Genomic DNA, 19,014 nt, shown 5'->3' with positions numbered 1-19,014 from the left:
AGACATATGCTAAGTTGTTAACATGTTCCAGACCCAAACACACACTCACTTTTTTGAGGAGCTGGTATGTCCATCAGATAGGATGTATAACAGATCTTTCTGTATATTCTGAGAGAGTAGGTGGAGCTGTATTACTGTACCACATTTATCTTTTCTATGTGATGTAGTTCCTGAGATATTGGAAGCTAAAAATGTAAGAAAAATAAAGACACACCCCCCTCACTAAATTCTCCATATCTCAAAAAGTTTTCATCAGAGCAAACTAAACATTTACAGTGTGAATATATAATAATCACAGAACAATTGGTAAAAAAATTCAGAATTTTTTTAGACTGAAGTATTTTTTTCGTTCAGTCATTAAAACTAGGATTTACACAGAAAAGCAAAAAAATGTCTATACATGTGCGCGTGTGTGTCCTCGTGGGGACATTAATTAAATCAATGTCTTTGATCAGCTGTGGTTACACTGATTGATTACACCCTATTATCAAATGTTCACACACACACACACACACGCACACACACACACACACACACACACACACACACACAAACGAAATCTTAGATTAACCTTTACATCCCCCCCCCCCCCCCCCCCCCCACACACACACACACACAGACACTGTTTACAGGAGCAAAGAGCGTGTGTGTGTGTGTGGTCTCGTAGATTCTCGCGGTAACAGGTCAGATCTTCTCTATAATCCTCGTGCACAGCAGTGTGTTGCTCCGTCAGACTCACACAGGTCAGTGTTCACTTCACATTTATTGATCACTTTGTTATCGATCACTTTGTTGTTGATCACTTTGCACTTAGTACTAACAATAACTAACAAACACTGTTAATGTTTAATTCTGAGTCTGAGCTGAGGTAAATAATGTGTAAACTGAACAACAGCGCCCCCCACTGGGCATCAGAGGAAGCTCAGACTGATCAATAATTAGCTGATAGACCTGAGCTCAGACTGATTATTAATCAGTCTGAGCTTTAATGATGTCAGAGCTGACTTTTATCACTTGTTCTTTACAGTAAAAAACAATAAAGTTTTATCACATTTTTCCCAATTTGTCTATGAGATACTTATAAATGCTACACATATATACACCTATACATATATGGTAATACACACACACATATATAAATAAACAATGTACATACAGTCATATTAAACACTATAATTATAATATAAGCTACCTATATACATATGAACACAATAATATTTATATTAATAAAGGTGGGTACTTCACCTATATTTATACATTTATTACTGCCCTGGGTCAACATGCTGCTCCTCAGCTTTGACTTCGTTTAAAATCTGTTTTGTGTATATTTTTTTTAAAAGTTGCTTATGTTTTTACTGCCTTTTATTTATTCTGATAAACTACTCCATAATTTAACACCTGCAGTTGACACGTTTTCATAATGTAATGTAGTTCTAATCTGAACCTTTTTAAGTTCAGTTCCCTTTGAAAAGCACGTGAGCCGTTTTAAACTAGATCCGATGGTGAAGTTTCAGAGTTTGTAGTTTTAAACAAAAGCTTAGGTGTGGTCTCTAAAACCAACTTTATTAATGAGTCTTAATGGTATTTATTGTTTGGAGGTTGTTTTCATGTGTATTTACCCAAATCTCAATGCAGTATGTAAAATAGGGTTGTACCAGTATCATATATATATATATATATATATACATATATACACATAATGCTTTCTAGCTGAAGAACTGTCTTGTTTTTCCCAGGACGGTTACAGACGATCCATTAAATCATCAAAGGAACAAGTTCAAAGGCTTTAATAAAGAATGATATACACAGAGTTCAGGTTGCACAACAACTGTTAACTATTAACTCTGTTATTCACTGATACTTTTAGTCCATCTTTTCCATGAGAAACGTACAAAGAACCTTCAACATCAGGGTCGTAATCTGACACATAGAGTGATGTCATCTAGACAAGTGGTTCTAAACCTTGAGGTCAGGACTCCATTTGGGGTCACGAGACACTGGGAGGGGATCCCCAGATGCCTTTAAAAAACTAAGAATATTTTTTAAACAGTTTGAGCCCATTGTTGCTTATTTTTACCCTTTTTCTGCAACTACACCAAACTCACCATATTTTAACCAATTTTCATCACTTTTTCTTGTCATATTTTTGCTCCTTTTAATGCATTTTGCTACAATTTCAGTCCCTTTTCTGCACATGTTTTCCACTTTCAAGACATTTTCAGCACTTATAAGCCCTTTCCATCACTTTTCCACATAATGTCACATATGTTGACCCATTATTGTCACTTTTAACCTCTTTTCACCATATTTCATAATTCTTTTTGCCAATGTAACCACGTTCACCATTTGTCATGCCCATTATTTGCCCGTTTAAACGAATTGTTCTGATATTGACACTTTGAAACCTTTTTACAATTTTTTCGTCCCGTTTTTGACCACTCTAAATTTGCAATTTTAATCAATTTCTGTGTTTTTTAAAATCCCATTTCACCACCTTTTCCCCATTTTTTGGTCACTTTTGACCTTAAACCAAGGATCAATAAATAAATGAACAGTGTGTGCGTGTGTGTGTGTGCGCGTGTGCAGGTGTCATGTCGTCTCTGAGTGGGCGTGTCCAGACGGTTCTGGGTCTGGTGGATCCAAACATTCTGGGTCAGACTTTGACTCATGAACACCTGACCATGAGCTACGACTGCTGCTACGTTCCCCCGTCAAACGACGATGCGGTAGCGGCGGCGGCGCTGAAGAACCCGTTTAGGCTGGAGAACGCCCACTGGCTCCGACAGAACCCCTACAGCAGCCAGGAGAACCTGCAACTGCTGCAGGAGACAGACGCTGTGCGCGAGGAGTTGCATGCCTTCAGGAGAGCGGGGGGCGGTTGCGTGGTAGAGAACACCACCACAGGAATCCAGCGTGACGTGCACACGCTCAGACAGCTGTCAGTGGACACAGGCGTGCACGTGATTGCAGGAGCAGGATTCTATGTAGACGCCACGCACTCTGAGCACACCAGGAACAGCAGCGTGGAGCAGGTAGGAGCTAACTAATGCCTACTAACTAACTAATGCTAACTAGCTAACTAATGCTAACCACAAACTCAGAGCACACAAGGAAAAGCAGCGTGGATCTGGTAGGAGCTAACTAATGCTAACTAATGCTAACCACAATCTCTGAACACAACAGGAACAGCAGCGTGGAGCAGGTAGGAGCTAACTAATGGTAACTAGCTAGCTAATGCTAACTAGCTAACTAATGCTAACCACAAACTCAGAGCACACCAGGAACAGCAGCATGAAGCAGGTAGAAGCTAACTAATGCTAACCGGAATCGCTGAGCACACCAGGAACAGCAGCGTTGAGCAGGTAGGAGCTAACTAATGCTAACTAGCTAATTAATGCTAACCACACACTCGGAGCACACCAGGAACAGCAATGTGGAGCAGTTAGGAGCTAACTAGCTAACTAATGCAAACCAGAGAACTAATACTAACCACACAATCAGAGCACACCAGGAACAGTAATGTGGAGCAGGTAGGAGTTAACTAATGCTAATTAGCTAACTATTGCTAACCATGCACTCTGAGCACACCAGGAACAGCAGTGTGGAGCAGGTAGGAGCTAACTAATGCTAACTAGTTAACTGATGCTAACCATGCACTCTGAGCACACAAGGAACAGCAGTGTGGAGCAGGTAGGAGTTCATTAATGCTAACTAGCTAGCTAATGCTAACCAGCTAACTAGTTAATCAGCTAACTAATGCTAACTAGCTAACCAGCTTACCAATACTAACTAGCCAACTAATGCTAACCAGCTAACTAGTTAACCAACTAACTAATGCTGAGATAGTGATCGAACTCACCAAGGTTTTAATAATGTTTGATCTCTGATTGGTCAGCTGACTGACGGTGCTGCCCTATGATTGGTAGTTACTGACCATCCTGCTCTGTGATTGGTTGTTACTGCTGGTGCTGCCCTGTGATTGGTTGTCACTGACCTTCCTGCTCTGTGATTGGTTGTTACTGCTGGTGCTGCCCTGTGATTGGTCAGCTGACTGAGGTCCTGCTTTCTGAGCTCCTGGTTGGTGCTGATGGCACAGACGTGCGCTGCGGTGTGATTGGAGAGTTGGGCTGCAGCTGGCCAATCACAGAGAGCGAGGTGCGTGTGCTGAGGGCGGCGGCCTCTGCTCAGCAGCAGCTGGGCTGTCCAATCATCATCCACCCTGGGAGGAACCCCTTGGCCCCCGCCCACGCCCTGAGAGTACTGCAGGAGGAGGGGGGGGACGCAGCCAAGACGGTGATGTCACACCTGGACAGGTAACACACACACACTAAATACAACACTGTGTGTACTTGAATCATTTATTTATAGATTTAATCAATGTTAATGTTAATTAATAATGTGATTGATGTGTGTGTGTGTGTGTGTTTATCAGGACCATATTTGCAGAGTGTGACCTTCTAGAGTTCTCAGAGTTGGGGAGTTTCCTGGAGTTTGATTTGTTTGGGACGGAAATGTTGAATTATCACTTTGATCTGAGCGTGGACATGCCCAGTGACAGCCAGAGGATACACACGTTAGTAACACACACGCACGCACACAACACACGCACACACACACACACACACGCACACACACACACACACACACACACACACTATTTTTTATGTTACTTTTGACCATATTTACAGCAATGTGATTTTTTTTCTCGTTAAAATATAACGTCAATGTTAAATCCAAACATTAAATCTAAATATTACATTGAACTATAAATGTTAATTGTAAATCTTAAATTAAAATGAAAAATGTTAAATTTAAATGTAACAAGTGAAACTAAATATTTAGCTAATATGCAAATTCACTGGAAGAATCAAAATTTGACATATAACATTTAACAGAGATATTATCACTCAGATTATAAAGAGGAATGAGTAATTACACCAGGTAATGGTGTAGTACCACCTCAAACCACAGGGTGGAGCATTGATCCCCTGAGTAATAAATCCTCATTATTTACTATAATTTACCTTTAAAGATAATCCTACAAATAAATAAAGTGTAAACAAATCAATGTTGTTTACAGTTCGTGTTTTTTTTATGAGAATCTGTTTTTAATAAAGGTTTGTCTGAGTGATGTCAGAGTTAGATTAAATGTGTCTTTTTCCAGGCTGTCCTTCCTGATGAAGGAGGGTCTGGGGCAGCGTCTGCTCATCGCTCACGACATTCACACAAAGAACAGACTCACCAAGTACGGAGGTCACGGATATTCTCACATCCTCAACAACATCGTTCCCAAGATGCTGCAGCGAGGATTCACCCAGGAGCAGGTCCACCAGATCCTTGTGGATAACCCCAAACGCTGGCTCACCTTCAAATAACCCCAGATTATATCACCTTCAAACAATCCCATATTATATAATCCTAAACATTGGCTCACCTTTAAATAATCCAATATCACCTTCAAATAATCCCATATTATATGATCCCAAACATTGGCTCACTTTCAAATATTTCCAAATTATATCCTGTTCAAATAATCCCAGGTTATATCATCCCAAACACTGGCTCACATTCAAATGATACCAGATGACATTCCGTTCATATGATATCAGATTATATCCCATTCAAATAATCTAATTTTATATCAGCATAAATGCTGGCTCATCTTTAAATAATCCCAGATTATATCATCCAAAATGCTGGCTGACCTTCAAATAATCCCATATTACATCACCTTCCAATAATCCCGTAATATATCCTGTTTGAATAATCCCTGATTATATCATCACAAACGCTGGCTCACCTTCCAATAATCCCAGATTATATTCTTTAATTACAGTTTGACCCCTGGTGACCTTTGACCTGATCATGTTTATCTTTAATAAACCAATTGATCTTAATTCCGTCTGTTCTTAATTTAAAAAGTTCTTCTCTTCACTGGATGTTTTACCTGACTTCACTCAAAGAACCAGACCTTCAATCACTTCTTTCTTTTTATTCAAAGTATTGTATCATAATGATGGAATAAATGCGTGATAACACACATTTTAAAGAATCTCATTTTCCAAATGAGTGGAATTAATCAGGATTTATGCAGTGCTTCACAACCGTTTTTTGGGTTGTGATCCCATTTTTATATCAAGAATTTATGGCAACCCCAGACATTTTCTTTCAAGAATAAGTTCTTAATCATGTTTGAGCTCAGATATAGTTTTTTTTTTACTGCATTTTAATTGAATTAGATTCACAAAGTGAGAGTACAGAAATACAGTTGCTTAAGATTGTCGTTTTACTAAAAAAAGAAAAGAAAAAAAAAGAATAATAATTTTTAAAAAATTAATTCGTGTTCGTAACCAATCCTTCCGCGGGCCTGATCGTTTCAGAGACTACGTCACTTCCTTCACTCGCATTCTTTCTGACAGAGCTCCTGGGATGTGATATTTGAATGTAAACCGACCATACGATGTTTGTTAAATATTTTAATAGTACACATGTAAATAAGTGACTGTTTTGTGGCGTTTTTATTTGTTAATTTAAAAAAAAAAAAACAATGGAGAAAAACAATACACAACATTGACAATCAAAAACCAAACAGAAAATAAATAAAAACCAAAATAAATCGGAATTCACTCGAAACATACATTTCTAATTATTTTTACAATAGCAGGGTTTTAAACTTTTTTTTAAATGGTACACAACTGTCGTGAAATAGGCCGACCGGATATTGCCGTGTTTCGCGCATGCGTTGAAATGATCTGAAATGATCAGGCCCATGAAAGAATTGGGCACTGACACAATGATTAGCCTGCAAGTGTGCTAACTTCTCGCTGCTGTTTAATGAGCGTCCATTACAGCCTGAAACAAATGCATTCATACCGTGTTTCTGATGTTCATGCTCTAGCTCCGCCTCCTGCTGCTTGTCTTCACACATCATGAGTGACGTAAATAGGTTTTTATTCCATTTGTTTGAACGTCGTGTTTCCGTTAAATAATTAACCCATGAGACAGAGACGTGACGTCGGGTAATCCATTTAAAGGGGCTATATGTCGAATTATTGTGAATTTTCAACTTTTAAATATGTCTGAAAAACCTCAAATCAAAATTTGAGTGTTAAGAAACATGTCCTTAGCTGTCATGCCATATGTGATTTTTTTTGTTTAGATTACATAGTGTAGAGGCTAATCTTTAATTCCTAAGGTTCTTAGTTTAACCTCTTCTGGAAATGACTGACACTGAGGCTGGTTTCGTTGCAGCACAGTAAAACGACCACGTTACTCCGTCAGCCATGTTTTTATTCTTCTTCGTCAAATCAAACAACTACTTCCTGTTTGTGGGCAATAACAATTCAACGGCGCCCTCTTATGCCAAAATAACATGCATTCTTGCTTTCTTTGTAAATAGCTCAATTCTCACAAATGTGTAAGTTTTTAAATCAAGATATTACATATGAAATGTATAATTTCCTTTTAGCAAAATATGAAATACAAAACTAATATATAAACATGAATTATTCATGAACATGTAGGCCGCATGAAATGGCACTTATACATGGTTAAATATACATTAATAAATATCCAACTGTAGTACATTTTTTCCACCGCTAGGGTGGAGTATAAGCCCATTTCCAGCAGAGCTGTCCCTGAACTAGGCCATCTTGTCCGTGAAGACATTTTTCTCAGCCTGCTGGGAGCAGGGTTACTTACTGGTTCACTTGGAGATGAAATACTTGAAGATGTTATCTTCTGAAATAACTATACACTTGTATTTGTCCCGTTGACACATTGAGAGTGGAGGTTTATTCTTCTTTTTAATTTCCAGCAGACTAGACGCCTCAAAGGCGTAATGCCTACTGGTAGTGGCAGAAATGGCTTGCAAATTCTACATATTGCTCATTTAAACTGTAATCTGATTACCAACTATTTAAAAAATAACTAACGGATTACAGTTACGCATAATTAGTAATGTGATGTGGATGTTGGCGGGGGGCGTTGGGGTCGGTGGCGGGGTCCTCGGCTCCTTGGGGCTTTCTCAGGTGTGTATATGGGGAGCGGTGGCTGCCTTTCGGCTTGGGATCTTTGGGGGCGTCTGGGGGGTTGCTCAGCTGTGGGGTGGTGGCCTGGGGCTCCACGGCCCCCGCTCTTTCTACTGGCCTGGCTTTGTTTACAGTAACGGTTCATGCACATCCATTGGTCTAAGATGCACTGGCACGCCTCGGGCTGTGGGATGAAACTCATACTGGGCTTAACCTTAGACATGTTGATCCAAAATACCTGTTTCAGGTATTACCACTCACTCCTTCCCTCTGTCCACAGCCACCACCATTATACCTTAGCTTCACACTTGTCACCAGACTGACTTGAGTACACAACACAATAAACACAACTACAACTTCACATCTCACTTTAAAATAACAACTCTTCCACACCCTTTCCATTTCCCACCTTGAGTTTCTCCTCCTTGTTGCCCCCTCACCTAGGTGTTACACTGCCCTCTCTTTTTACATCCTCCCTTTAATAAAGTATTTCTTACCCTTCCTTAGGGAGGGCTGGTGATGGTTTGAATTATGCAATAAAATAAATTCATTTATTTAATTGCAATAACAAAACATGCATTGCTTTGTTAAAAAGATTGCACTTCTTGTAGTGTTGACCTTAGACAGAATTTGCAAAGGACAAGGAATAAAAAATAAAAAAAGAATCACAGAAACAAACTTTATTGAATCGCAGTCATGTGATCACTCCCTGTTAGGCTCCGCCCACAGGACACCAACACCTACTGGTAATTTACAGGCAATGTGTGTGTGTGTGTGATTGTTCCCAGATTTAACAGTAAAGTCCTCCACAGGTGATGAAGGCAGCAGGTATGAAGGAAGGCACTGATTGGTCCTCCTATAAAAGGGCGTGGCTTCAGGAGAACTGCAGGGTGAACCTTTGGTGAAACTCCTGAACTTTAGAGAGAAGAATCTGCAGCTTCTCTTTGGGAGGAAGGATGGTCATCCTGTGGGCGGAGTCACAGAGCCATGATGTCACAGCTCGTGTAGTTAGAGTTTCTTCATAAACTCAGGTGTTTAATGTGAAGGTCAAATGGTAAATGGACTTGATTTTATATAGCGCTTTATCCCCACACTGAAACAGTCTCAAAGCGCTTTACATATCAGCTCATTCACCCAATCACTCTCACATTCACACACCAGTGGGACAGGACTGCCATGCAAGGTGCTTGTTGACCACTGGGAGCAACTTAGGGTTCAGTGTCTTGCCCAAGGACACTTCGACACATAGTCAAGTACTGGGATCGAACCCCCAACCTCTCGATCAGAAGACGACCCTCTACCACCTGAGCCACGGTCGCCCGTCAAAGGTCAGACTCATCTATATCACATGGATCTATAACTCTGATATGTGAGCACCAGTGTTGGGCGGTAACACGTCACTTTTGACAGTAACTAGTACTGTAACGCAATATATTTCTAAAGAAATAACGCCGTTACCGTTACTTTGCTAGCTGTAGCGTACTTCCTGTTTACAGTGGTGCAACATATTTTTGCGGGATGCTGTGCCAAACACGGTTAAACAGTAGAAGAAGCATTGTCAGCATGTTTCTGTTTACATCACGTGCGCCAATCATGGCGAGTCAATGCGTGAGCTTCTCAGAGTGGAAATACACGCATCATTTTTGTCTCCAAAAGATGCATCAGTGAAGCTAAGCTAACGCTGCGACTGGATTTTAACGGACTGTGACTGTTATTTAGGGACAGGTCAGACAAACTATTGTACGGTATGTTGTTGTGAATATGCAGCCTGTCGCTGCTGCTGAGTCAATGCTAACAGCAGCTCATTAGCCTGATATGTTTAGCATTGTGTAGCTGAGAAAAAAGCTGTGAATTAGTTTTTCCACATTTATTTTTATAAGCATTGTCAACAGCAGAATGTGCACCTGGAATATTCACAGCTTACTTTACATTACTGTGCTAAGGCTGAAAAATTACTGTTTTAATTTTGGAGCAGCTGTTTTGTGCTTTATATACACATCATTTATGGTTGTTTTATAGCAGTTGATCAGCAGTGGATTATTATATTATTACATCACTAATATGAAACTGTATGGACACAAATTACCCAAAATAAATAATACATTCTTTAATTCAAAGTAACTCAAAAGTTACTTTTTCCAGTACCGCATTACTTTTTGGTGTAAGTAATCAAAATAGTAACTGAGTTACTTTGTTAATGATAATTTCAGTAACTAGCACAACACTGGTGAGCACATTAAATAAATGAATGAATCTGGGTGCACAGTGTCATAAACTTCTCTCAGACTCGTTACGTGTTTATAAACAAGGCGCCCCCCCTTCTCACCTGAAGTGGTACGTCCCATCCTTTTGTCCAAAGCCACTTCCTGGAACCAAACAGATCCCAGTTTCCTCCAGGAGTCTCAAGCAGTAGAACATGTCAGGAAGCTGACCTTTGACCTGCACACACACACACGTTTTAGAATTACTGCTGTTTTAATTTGATTGTTTCTTTGGTTTCTGATCACGTTCGCTTGTTCCTTCCTATCCTTCCTTCCCTGTTTTTTTCCTGTTCTTTTGTGTTCCTTTTATTTCCTGTTCCATTATGTTTTTCCTGTTACTTCCTTTCACTTCCTGTTTCCCTGTGTTTTTTTCCTGTTGCTTCCTGTTCCATCGCATTACTTCCTGTTACTTGCTGTTCCTGTGTTTTTCCTGTTCCTTTGTGTTACTTCCTGTTCTTTCCTGTCACTTCCTTTTTTTTCCCGTCACTTTCTGTTCCCCTGTTTTTTTCCCTCTTGCTTCCTGTTCCTTAGCATTACTTCCTGTTCCCCTGTGTTTTTCTCTCTGTTCGTTCCTGTCACTTCCTGTCTGATCTGTGAGTGAATAAAGCTCCTATATACAATCACAGACTCCTACACTAAGGTGTGCCTCCCTCTGGTGGAACATAGTGGTATTACAGTGCCAGGGATGAGGGGCGGAGCTAGGTACCGTGGCCTCCCTGACTGCGCCCTCAGGGATGAAGATCCTAGGGAAGGAGTACATGGCTCCCTGGACAGGGTTACAGCTGATCCCCTCCACCGTGTTCAGAACCTGCTCTGTGAGCCGGGCCTTCTCTGCCAGGGAGCCCAGTGTGGTGGAACGCTCCTAGGGAGGAAGAGGAGACAACATCATCATAAGAAGGAGGAGAAGGAGGAGGGGGAACGTACCCTGATGAAGGTGGGGTAGGAGGGTTCTCCAGGCTGAGGGGGGTTCACAACCAGGTCCATCATAGCCTGTCCAGGAACCGGAGGACACAGACGGACCGACAGCAGCTTGTTAAGCTCCACCTTCACCTCCTCGTCCATGTTGATGATCTCCATGAAACCTCCACGGAACCCACACCTGAGAGCACGGCATGGGTCAGAACCAGCAGGAGAACCTGTAAGCTCCCCTGAGGAGGACTTACTCTCCCATGTAGCACTTGGAGGTAGAGTGGAAGGAAACCAGCTCCACTGTCTCTGAGAACTCTGGACCCATCTCAAACAGAACCTTCTTAAACGAGTGGAAGTGACAGCCCTCAGCGTACACATTGTCCTGGTACACCTGCAGGGGGTGGAGCCTCACTGTTGTTATTATTATTATGGTACACCTGCAGGGGGCGGAGCCTCACTGTTACTATTATGGTACACCTGCAGGGGGCGGAGTCTCCTGTTATTATTATGGTACACCAGCAGGGGGCGGAGCCTCACTGTAATTATGGGATGTTATTACAGCTGTGTGTTATTACAGGACGGTATTATGGGTTGTTATTATAGAATTTTATTATGAGATGTTATAAGATGTTATTATGGGATGTTTTTATAAATGTTATTATGGAATTTTATTATGAGATGTTATAGGACGTTATTATGGGATGTTATTATGAGATGTTATCTATGGTACGAAGCGAGATTATCTGTTATCGCACTAACTTCCAGGATTTAATCAGTGTATGCTGGACTACAAAGCTGGCTAATGTCTTACGGAGCTAAGTCACCATGGTAACTAAGGTTGAGCGACTAGCCTGGTCGGGAGCAGGTTTTGCTCTGGCTAATATTTTAGCAAGTGATAAAGTCCCGCCTCCTGACCAATCATTTCTCTTAGGAAGCGAGCTGTCCAATAAAAGGTGATGTGTGAACACGTCACTGTGTGGATCTGATCTGACAGCTGACAGGAGAGCGATAATATTTAGACATTGATGCAATCCTTTAATTTGCAGATGACATCCTTTAGGAAAGATATATATTAATATCTGATAGACTGAGTCAGCTGTCAGCTGACGAAGCCTGTGTCTTGATCCATATGCGCGGATGGGTGAAGTAATAAAAGAATTAATTAATATATGACTTCACCCGTCCGCGCATACGGATCGAGACACAGGCTTCATCAGCCGACTCTGTGAATGCGTAAAAGCGTGACATTATTTATGATATTAATCCAATGAATGGGATCTCCCATTCATTTGATTATTATGGTGAATAATATCACGCTTTTACACATTAACAGTGTCAGCAGCTTCCTGCCTGGGTTCTTTCATTCCTGCCTTTTCTGTAACAACAGTGTTGTTTTTGATCTGAATTACGGATTTTAATTATTCACAATTTTAAACTTAAGCAACACATAATCTGGTCAGGACCAAATTATGAAGTGGATCAGATCTGAGCGAGTATAAAAGCTCCACCTGGTGTTAGCGTTAGACTGCTACACTGCTGCTCTTCGCTGTCATCATGTATTTAAATTCATTATATTTATTTAAGATCATAAGCTGTTCCTCATTGTAAAAAAGGTCGCTCTGCCAGTTTTCTCCATTGTAGTGATTGGTCAGACGCTGCAATCTCCACCCCTTTCATTGAACACGTACGTATCAGGCTGAAATCACGTGGCTTAAATAAGCGTGTTGTGATCAACCGTCGTAAAACAGCTTCTCTCTGACAGGGAATGTTTGGTTAGTTGAAGCGTTTAATATGGGATGCTATTATTAGATGTTATTAGGAGATGTTTTTTTGGAATGTTATTATAAGATGTCATTATGGGATGTTATGAGATTTTTTTTGGGATGTTATTATGAGATGTTCTTATGGGATGTTATTATAGGATGTTATTATAGGATGGGGTCGTGTGTCTGACCTCGTCAGCCATCAGGAAGAGTCGCTCCTTCGCTGCAAACCGGATCACGTCCTCGATGCACTGACGACTCTGGACCTGACCTGAGGAGAGGAGTCATCATGGAGACGCTGATGATGATGATGTGATTGGGTACCTGTGGGGTTCCCGGGGTTGATGATGCACAGAGCTCGGGGGTTGCAGTGGCGTCGAGCCTCCTCCAGGGAGCGCTGCAGCTCACTCAGGTCCATGCTCCAGCAGCGCTCCTCGTTCAGGTAGTAATTAATCTGCACAGCGCCCAGTTCAGCCAGAGCAGCGGAGTAGAGTGGGTACTGAGGGATGGAGATCATCACCCCACTACGTGACGAACCTTCACCAGACACTAGCAGCTTCAGCATCGTCTGAGTGAGACACAAATACACATCATTATTTCCAACAGTGGGAGGAGTCTGTGTGGGTTCTTATGATGATGATGATGAAGGTGAGCGTACCATGATGCCGTCACTGGCTCCTGTGGTCAGGTAGATGTGGGCGGGGTCACAGGGAATGCCTCCATCTCTGCGCTCAATGTAGCGAGCTACGTCCTCACGTACAGCATCTATACCCTGACTGGAGCTATAGGCACCTACACACACGCACACATTTAAAGATACACACACACACACATAGAGAGATACACACAGTCAGAGTTACACACACACACACACACAGAGATACACAAATATGACACTTCATTAAAAAAAAGATAAAATTTACATCAAATGTTTGATCACATTTATAATATTATATTTTAAATTATAAATATTCAGCAAGGCCGTTCTAACCCCTCCCAAGGGGCACACCCCCCAGTTTGAGAATCATCAGTGTAACACTAACCTATGCTGTGACCTCCACACGACTTAAGTATCCGATTGGCTCTGCTTTTTGCATCATCAGGAAATGAGCTGTCACTCATTAGTTCAGGATAGGAGCACAGAGCCAGGACCTACACACACACACACACACAGACAGAGAAATACACACACGCACAGAGACGAATGTGAAGCAGATATGAATCCATCTTTTCAAAATAAAAGCGTCAGTGAATTCTCCAACACCGTAATGAGAGGAAGTGGACGGGCCGACTCTGGTCCATGAGCCGCGTGTTTCATAGCCTGTGAGGGAGAAGTCACCCACCTGTCTGAAGAAGGTGATTGGCTGCTGGCCCATGGCGTGGGCATCACCAATGTTTGCTTTAATGACCTCTGAGAAGGGTTTCTTCACCCCCTGAAACACACACACCGTTAACAGACACTAAACACACACACATGTCCAACACACACTTTATACACATGGAGAAATAAAAACACAGAAGAAAGACACATGCACGCACACGCACACCAGAAGTATTAGTTTCCTGTGAGCCTGTAGATCAGGGGTCACCAACCTTTCTGAAACTGTGAGCTACTTCATAGGTACTGCATGGTCCCAAGGGCTACCAATTAGAAAAGCACTTCTTAAATACTATATTTTCACAGTTTCACTTTCAATAGAGAGTAAAATAACAAGGAAGGCTAGCAGTAACTTAAAAGGTAGGAAATGTTGACACTTTATTTCTCCGAATGTATGCAATTGTTTCATTTTCATAAAAATTTATAGAAAATCCACCTAAAAATTTATAGAAAATCCACCTACAACTATACACTAGATCCGCAACACTTAAAAACATTTGTTACAATGTTTCAGTGAAAATTAACTTTTAAAGATCACTTTATCTGCAGTTTTTAACTTTACTACGTAGTAACTACATCTCATATCATTTATATTTGTGAGTTTGAATCCTGGAAAGTAAATCAAATTTTAGATGGAGCTCATTGGTGACTAGCTCCTGAGGGCCCCTCACATGGTCCATGCGGGCTACCTGGTGCCCACGGGCACCATGTTGGTGACACCTGCTGTAGATGGTTTTCACGTGACGTCATAGCCGATTTGCATAACAATTGCGAAACGAAATTCGGCCATGTTGGTGGATATACGCAAACTAACGCGGAGCTTTGAGCTCGTGTGGTTCACTTTTTACACTTTGTTTTTTAGCAAAATGCCCACCCTTTGTGCTGCTGTTGGTTGCGGACATAATCTGTGAGGGGGCAACTATCCAAATGTCATGTAAATTATCTAGTAATGTAACTGGTTACCGAAACAAATATTTACCAAAATTGCTTTCTAAAAACTTTTATGCAAACTATTGAACAAGGAATAAAAAAATGTACTCACAACAATTTGTGAAGTAATTTGAGCTGTTCTGCATAAGGAGACATGCATATTCAACAAATCATGATATTTCAGTCATATTATTTAGTACTGAATAAATTATGACATCGAGGGTGGTGAAATATGTTGCAAAAGTGAACACATTAGTAGACATGCTGTTAGCAGATGTTGTCTTGTTTGTTTGTATATCCTCCAATATGGTGGCGCGTGGTTACTCAAGCACATGGTTGAAAATGATCTATAACAGACACGAGTGTAACTTCATCTGTTTATCAGCTGAGTTGTGCCTCATAGCGCCGTGCATGTACGTGCACACACAGCGTGCACACACGGTGCATGTATGTGCACACGGTCGTACCAGATGTTTGGACACATGCTGAAAGTTTAGGAACACAAGGAACCTAAAAACACAGCTGCGAGGAGGCGTCTCTGAGCCTCAGCCAATCAAAGAGTAGGATAGGAATAACACCCTGTGTGTGTGTGTGTGTGTGTGTGTGAGGGTTAAGGCTGACCACTCTGACTGCACACACATTCCCATCTGCACTGCTGTTCTGATCAATCTGGTGTCTATTCTAACTGATGACTGACTCACTTCCTGTTTCCAGGTGACAGCTACGCAGATGTGGAGCAGGGAGGAGGAGCAGTTTAACTGTAGCATCACACACAGTGAGCTGCTGCTAACTAGTCAGTCCTCAATGACAGACAGTTTCACTGATTGGATGAAGACGCCACACACACGTTCTCTGAGGTCAATGTGTGGAGAGACGTCTCTTTGTGTGTCGGTTACCATGGTAATGGTTAGGACAACACAAAGAGCCCATGCTCCCACACTGTGTGTGTAGTTTATACTGTGTGTAGTTTATAACACAAAACCATTAACTGAGCTGCTCTGAACCCCGAGAACAACAGGAGCTTTGTTTTGGATTACCACACACACACACACACACACACACACACACACACACACACACACACACACACAGAAAAACAACACAATGTGAAGCTCTTAGTGTCAATGACAGGATATACAACAACACCACAAATTATTATTAATAATAATAATGTTATTGTACTAACCAGAATTAACACACAAACACTATTAGACTGTTGCAGAGTCACACACACACAAACTGGGACAGTCTGAAAATGAGTAACTGGTGGACTTTGATTAGTCGCTGACACACACACGCACACGCACACACACACGCACACACACACACACACACACACACCACACACACACACGACGATAAGTAAGTGGCGGACTTTGATTGATTGATGCAGTAAAACAACACAATGTGAAGTTCTTAGTGTCAATGACAGGAGATACAACAACAACACTACTACACATTATTATTAATGTTGTAATAATAACCAGGATTAGCACACAAACATTATTAGACTGATGCAGTCTCGCTCTCTATCACACGCACACACACACACGCACGCGCGCACACACACGATGTTCAGGGCTCTTATTTTGAAGGGCCCAATGCTGTTGTATCTTATTTAAGGTTTAAACATTTTCCCCCAATGTTTGTGTGAGAGTCTCTGTAAGGACTGTGTGTGTGTGTGTGTGTGTGTCACTGCTGTGTGTTAATGTGTGTCTAATAAAGTGGCTGACCTCAGACAGCTCCCTCTCCAGCTCCACAGCCCTCTGAACGATGGGCCCCCTTACTGCGTACTGGACCTTCTTCACGGTGGGGTTCATGGTGTCCAGGGTTAGAACCTTGGCCCGGGGCCCCGACCCCGGCACCTGTTCCCCGGCCTCAGGCAGCTTCTCCCGGGGAAGCCCGCGGCGGGACGCGCTCAGGCTGGACCAAGCTCTGGAGGAGGATAGCGGACACACGGGAGTCAGTGTCCGGAGAAACAGTCTCAGCGGCGGGCTGCGAGAGGAGGACATGGTCGGTCCGCGAACCACCGGAACACGGAGTGCGTGGTTGATCTGATGTTTTCAGTGTGTGCGCGCGCGTTTCTGTGTGTGTGGAGTTTGAGTGTGTGAGAGATTGAGTGTGTGTAGTTTTATAGTAACTCTCCTACCGACTCACCGTGTGTGCGCGGAACAAGTGCGCGCTCACATGGTAACAGTAATCTGCAGCTTATCTACTCACACACCGACACCGTCATTTAACACCAGCATCACGCAGAAAGTAGAACATGCATCACTCAGATCTCATTAAAGTGATGAAAAATAAGTCAGACTAACTAAAGTCAGACTAATCAAATTCAAAATAACTAAAGTTAGACGAACTAAAGTCAGGCTAATTAAAGTCACACTAACTAAAATCAGACAAAAGTCAGACTAATTAAACTCTGACCAAAGTCAGAATAATTAAAGTATTAAGGCTGGGATACACTGTGCAATTTTTTTCAATCATTGCCCTCAGTTCCAGCTCAAACTCAGAGCCCGAATGTGCGCAGCTCACAATGCATGTTCTCACACTGTACGGACCGACACTCTGATACGATCTGACTGCTCACACTGTACGTTCATACACGACACGTCGGGTTCTTGTTTCCGGAAATGCAATGTACAAATTAAACCAAAGTCAGGTTAATTTAAGTCAAACTAACTAAACTCTGACCAAAGTCAGACTAATGAAGGTCAAACCAACTAAACTCAAACCAAAGCCAGGCTAACTTAAGTCAAACTAAACTCTGACTAATGTTCGACAAACTAAAGTCAGACTAACTAAACTCAGACCAAAGTCAGACTAACGAAGGTCAAACCAACTAAACTCAGACCAAAGTCAGGCTAACTTAAGTCAAACTAACTAAACTCAGACCAAAGTCAGAATAATTAAAGTCAGACTAACTAAACTCAGACCAAAGTCAGACTAACTAAACTCAGACCAAAGTCAGACTAACGAAGGTCAAACCAAATAAACTCAGACCAAAGTCAGGTTAACTTAAGTAAAACTAACTAAACTCTGACTAAAGTCAGACTAAATAAACTCAGACCAAAGTCAGAATAATTAAAGTCAGACTGACTAAACTAAGACCAAAGTCAGACTAACGAAGGTCAAACCAACTAAACTCTGACTAAAGTTAAACTAACTAAAGTCAGACTAACTAAACTCAGACCAAAGTCAGGCTAACTTAAGTCAAACTAACTAAACTCTGACTAAAGTTAAATTAACTAAAGTCAGACTAACTAAACTCAGACCAAAGTCACACTAATTAAAGTCAGACTAACGTAACTCAGAGCAAAGTCCGAATAATTAGTCAGACTAACTGTAGCCTGAGGGCAGCTAATGAATAAAATACTGAATAAAAACAGTGTTTATTAACATGTTTATTAATCACCAGGTCATTCAAGTGTTAACATTAGCTGGTGATGACGAGCATTAAAGTTTAATTCATACACTCATAACTTTTACAGACCATACTACAATTTTAAACTAATCTAATCCTGTTAACCCCGTCATTCATAGTTAATGCAAAGGGTTAAAAGTGTGTAAACAAACGTGTCTAACTTGAGGCTCAGAGTTCCTGTCTGACTCGTTACTTTGATCTCACTATTTGAACATGGATCTGTTGGTTTGCTGTGAGCCTGTCATGCTAAATGCTAACCTGGTTTAAGATAAAGTTTAGCTAAATGCTAACCTGAAAATTCAGCTAAATGCTAACCTGA

The 19,014-nt window shown here is 41.4% G+C and overlaps 2 protein-coding genes across 4 annotated transcripts; one reads left to right on the top strand and one right to left on the bottom strand.

The window, feature by feature from the left end:
* Positions 1 to 621: 621 nt before the first annotated feature.
* LOC114479857 (phosphotriesterase-related protein-like) lies at positions 622 to 5,897 on the top strand. Of its 3 annotated transcripts, XM_028473761.1 has the most exons (5): positions 622 to 743; positions 2,587 to 3,032; positions 4,048 to 4,313; positions 4,433 to 4,573; positions 5,165 to 5,375. In XM_028473761.1, exons 2-5 carry the CDS (start codon positions 2,592 to 2,594, stop codon positions 5,373 to 5,375), a joined length of 1,059 nt encoding a protein of 352 aa, XP_028329562.1. In that variant the 5' UTR covers positions 622 to 743; positions 2,587 to 2,591. The 3 variants fall into 3 exon arrangements, with proteins under 3 accessions (XP_028329562.1, XP_028329564.1, XP_028329565.1); XM_028473763.1 differs by lacking the exon at positions 622 to 743 and having other exon boundaries at positions 2,592 to 3,032; positions 5,165 to 5,897; XM_028473764.1 differs by lacking the exon at positions 622 to 743 and having other exon boundaries at positions 2,890 to 3,202.
* Positions 5,898 to 8,694: 2,797 nt separating this feature from the next.
* LOC114479169 (alanine aminotransferase 2-like) lies at positions 8,695 to 17,467 on the bottom strand. The gene is made up of 11 exons (XM_028472707.1): positions 17,005 to 17,467; positions 14,307 to 14,396; positions 14,007 to 14,115; positions 13,622 to 13,755; positions 13,288 to 13,531; positions 13,155 to 13,234; positions 11,455 to 11,591; positions 11,216 to 11,390; positions 10,998 to 11,153; positions 10,357 to 10,469; positions 8,695 to 8,995 (listed from the first exon to the last, which is right to left on the bottom strand). Exons 1-11 carry the CDS (start codon positions 17,281 to 17,283, stop codon positions 8,905 to 8,907), a joined length of 1,608 nt encoding a protein of 535 aa, XP_028328508.1. The 5' UTR covers positions 17,284 to 17,467; the 3' UTR covers positions 8,695 to 8,904.
* Between the last annotated feature and the right edge of the window lie 1,547 nt (positions 17,468 to 19,014).

Source organism: Gouania willdenowi, chromosome 17 (assembly GCF_900634775.1).
Source record: "Gouania willdenowi chromosome 17, fGouWil2.1, whole genome shotgun sequence".
Classification (NCBI taxonomy): domain Eukaryota; kingdom Metazoa; phylum Chordata; class Actinopteri; order Blenniiformes; family Gobiesocidae; genus Gouania; species Gouania willdenowi.
The sequence above is the reverse complement of the archived record's forward strand: the minus strand, read 5'-3'. Positions and strand labels throughout refer to the sequence as shown.

What these genes read in the sequence shown, in the direction of transcription:
- LOC114479857 (XM_028473763.1), top strand. Translation starts at nt 2,592, where the DNA reads ATGTCGTCTCTGAGTGGGCGTGTCCAGACGGTTCTGGGTCTGGTGGAT. An exon ending in GGAACAGCAGCGTGGAGCAG is followed by an intron (nt 3,033 to 4,047) that starts GTAGGAGCTAAC and finishes GTGATTGGTCAG; the next exon opens with CTGACTGAGGTCCTGCTTTC. An exon ending in GACAGCCAGAGGATACACAC is followed by an intron (nt 4,574 to 5,164) that starts GTTAGTAACACA and finishes GTCTTTTTCCAG; the next exon opens with GCTGTCCTTCCTGATGAAGG.
- LOC114479169 (XM_028472707.1), bottom strand. Translation starts at nt 17,283, where the DNA reads ATGTCCTCCTCTCGCAGCCCGCCGCTGAGACTGTTTCTCCGGACACTG. An exon ending in TGGAGAGGGAGCTGTCTGAG is followed by an intron (nt 14,397 to 17,004) that starts GTCAGCCACTTT and finishes TGTGTGTTTCAG; the next exon opens with GGGGTGAAGAAACCCTTCTC. An exon ending in CAATCACCTTCTTCAGACAG is followed by an intron (nt 14,116 to 14,306) that starts GTGGGTGACTTC and finishes GTGTGTGTGTAG; the next exon opens with GTCCTGGCTCTGTGCTCCTA.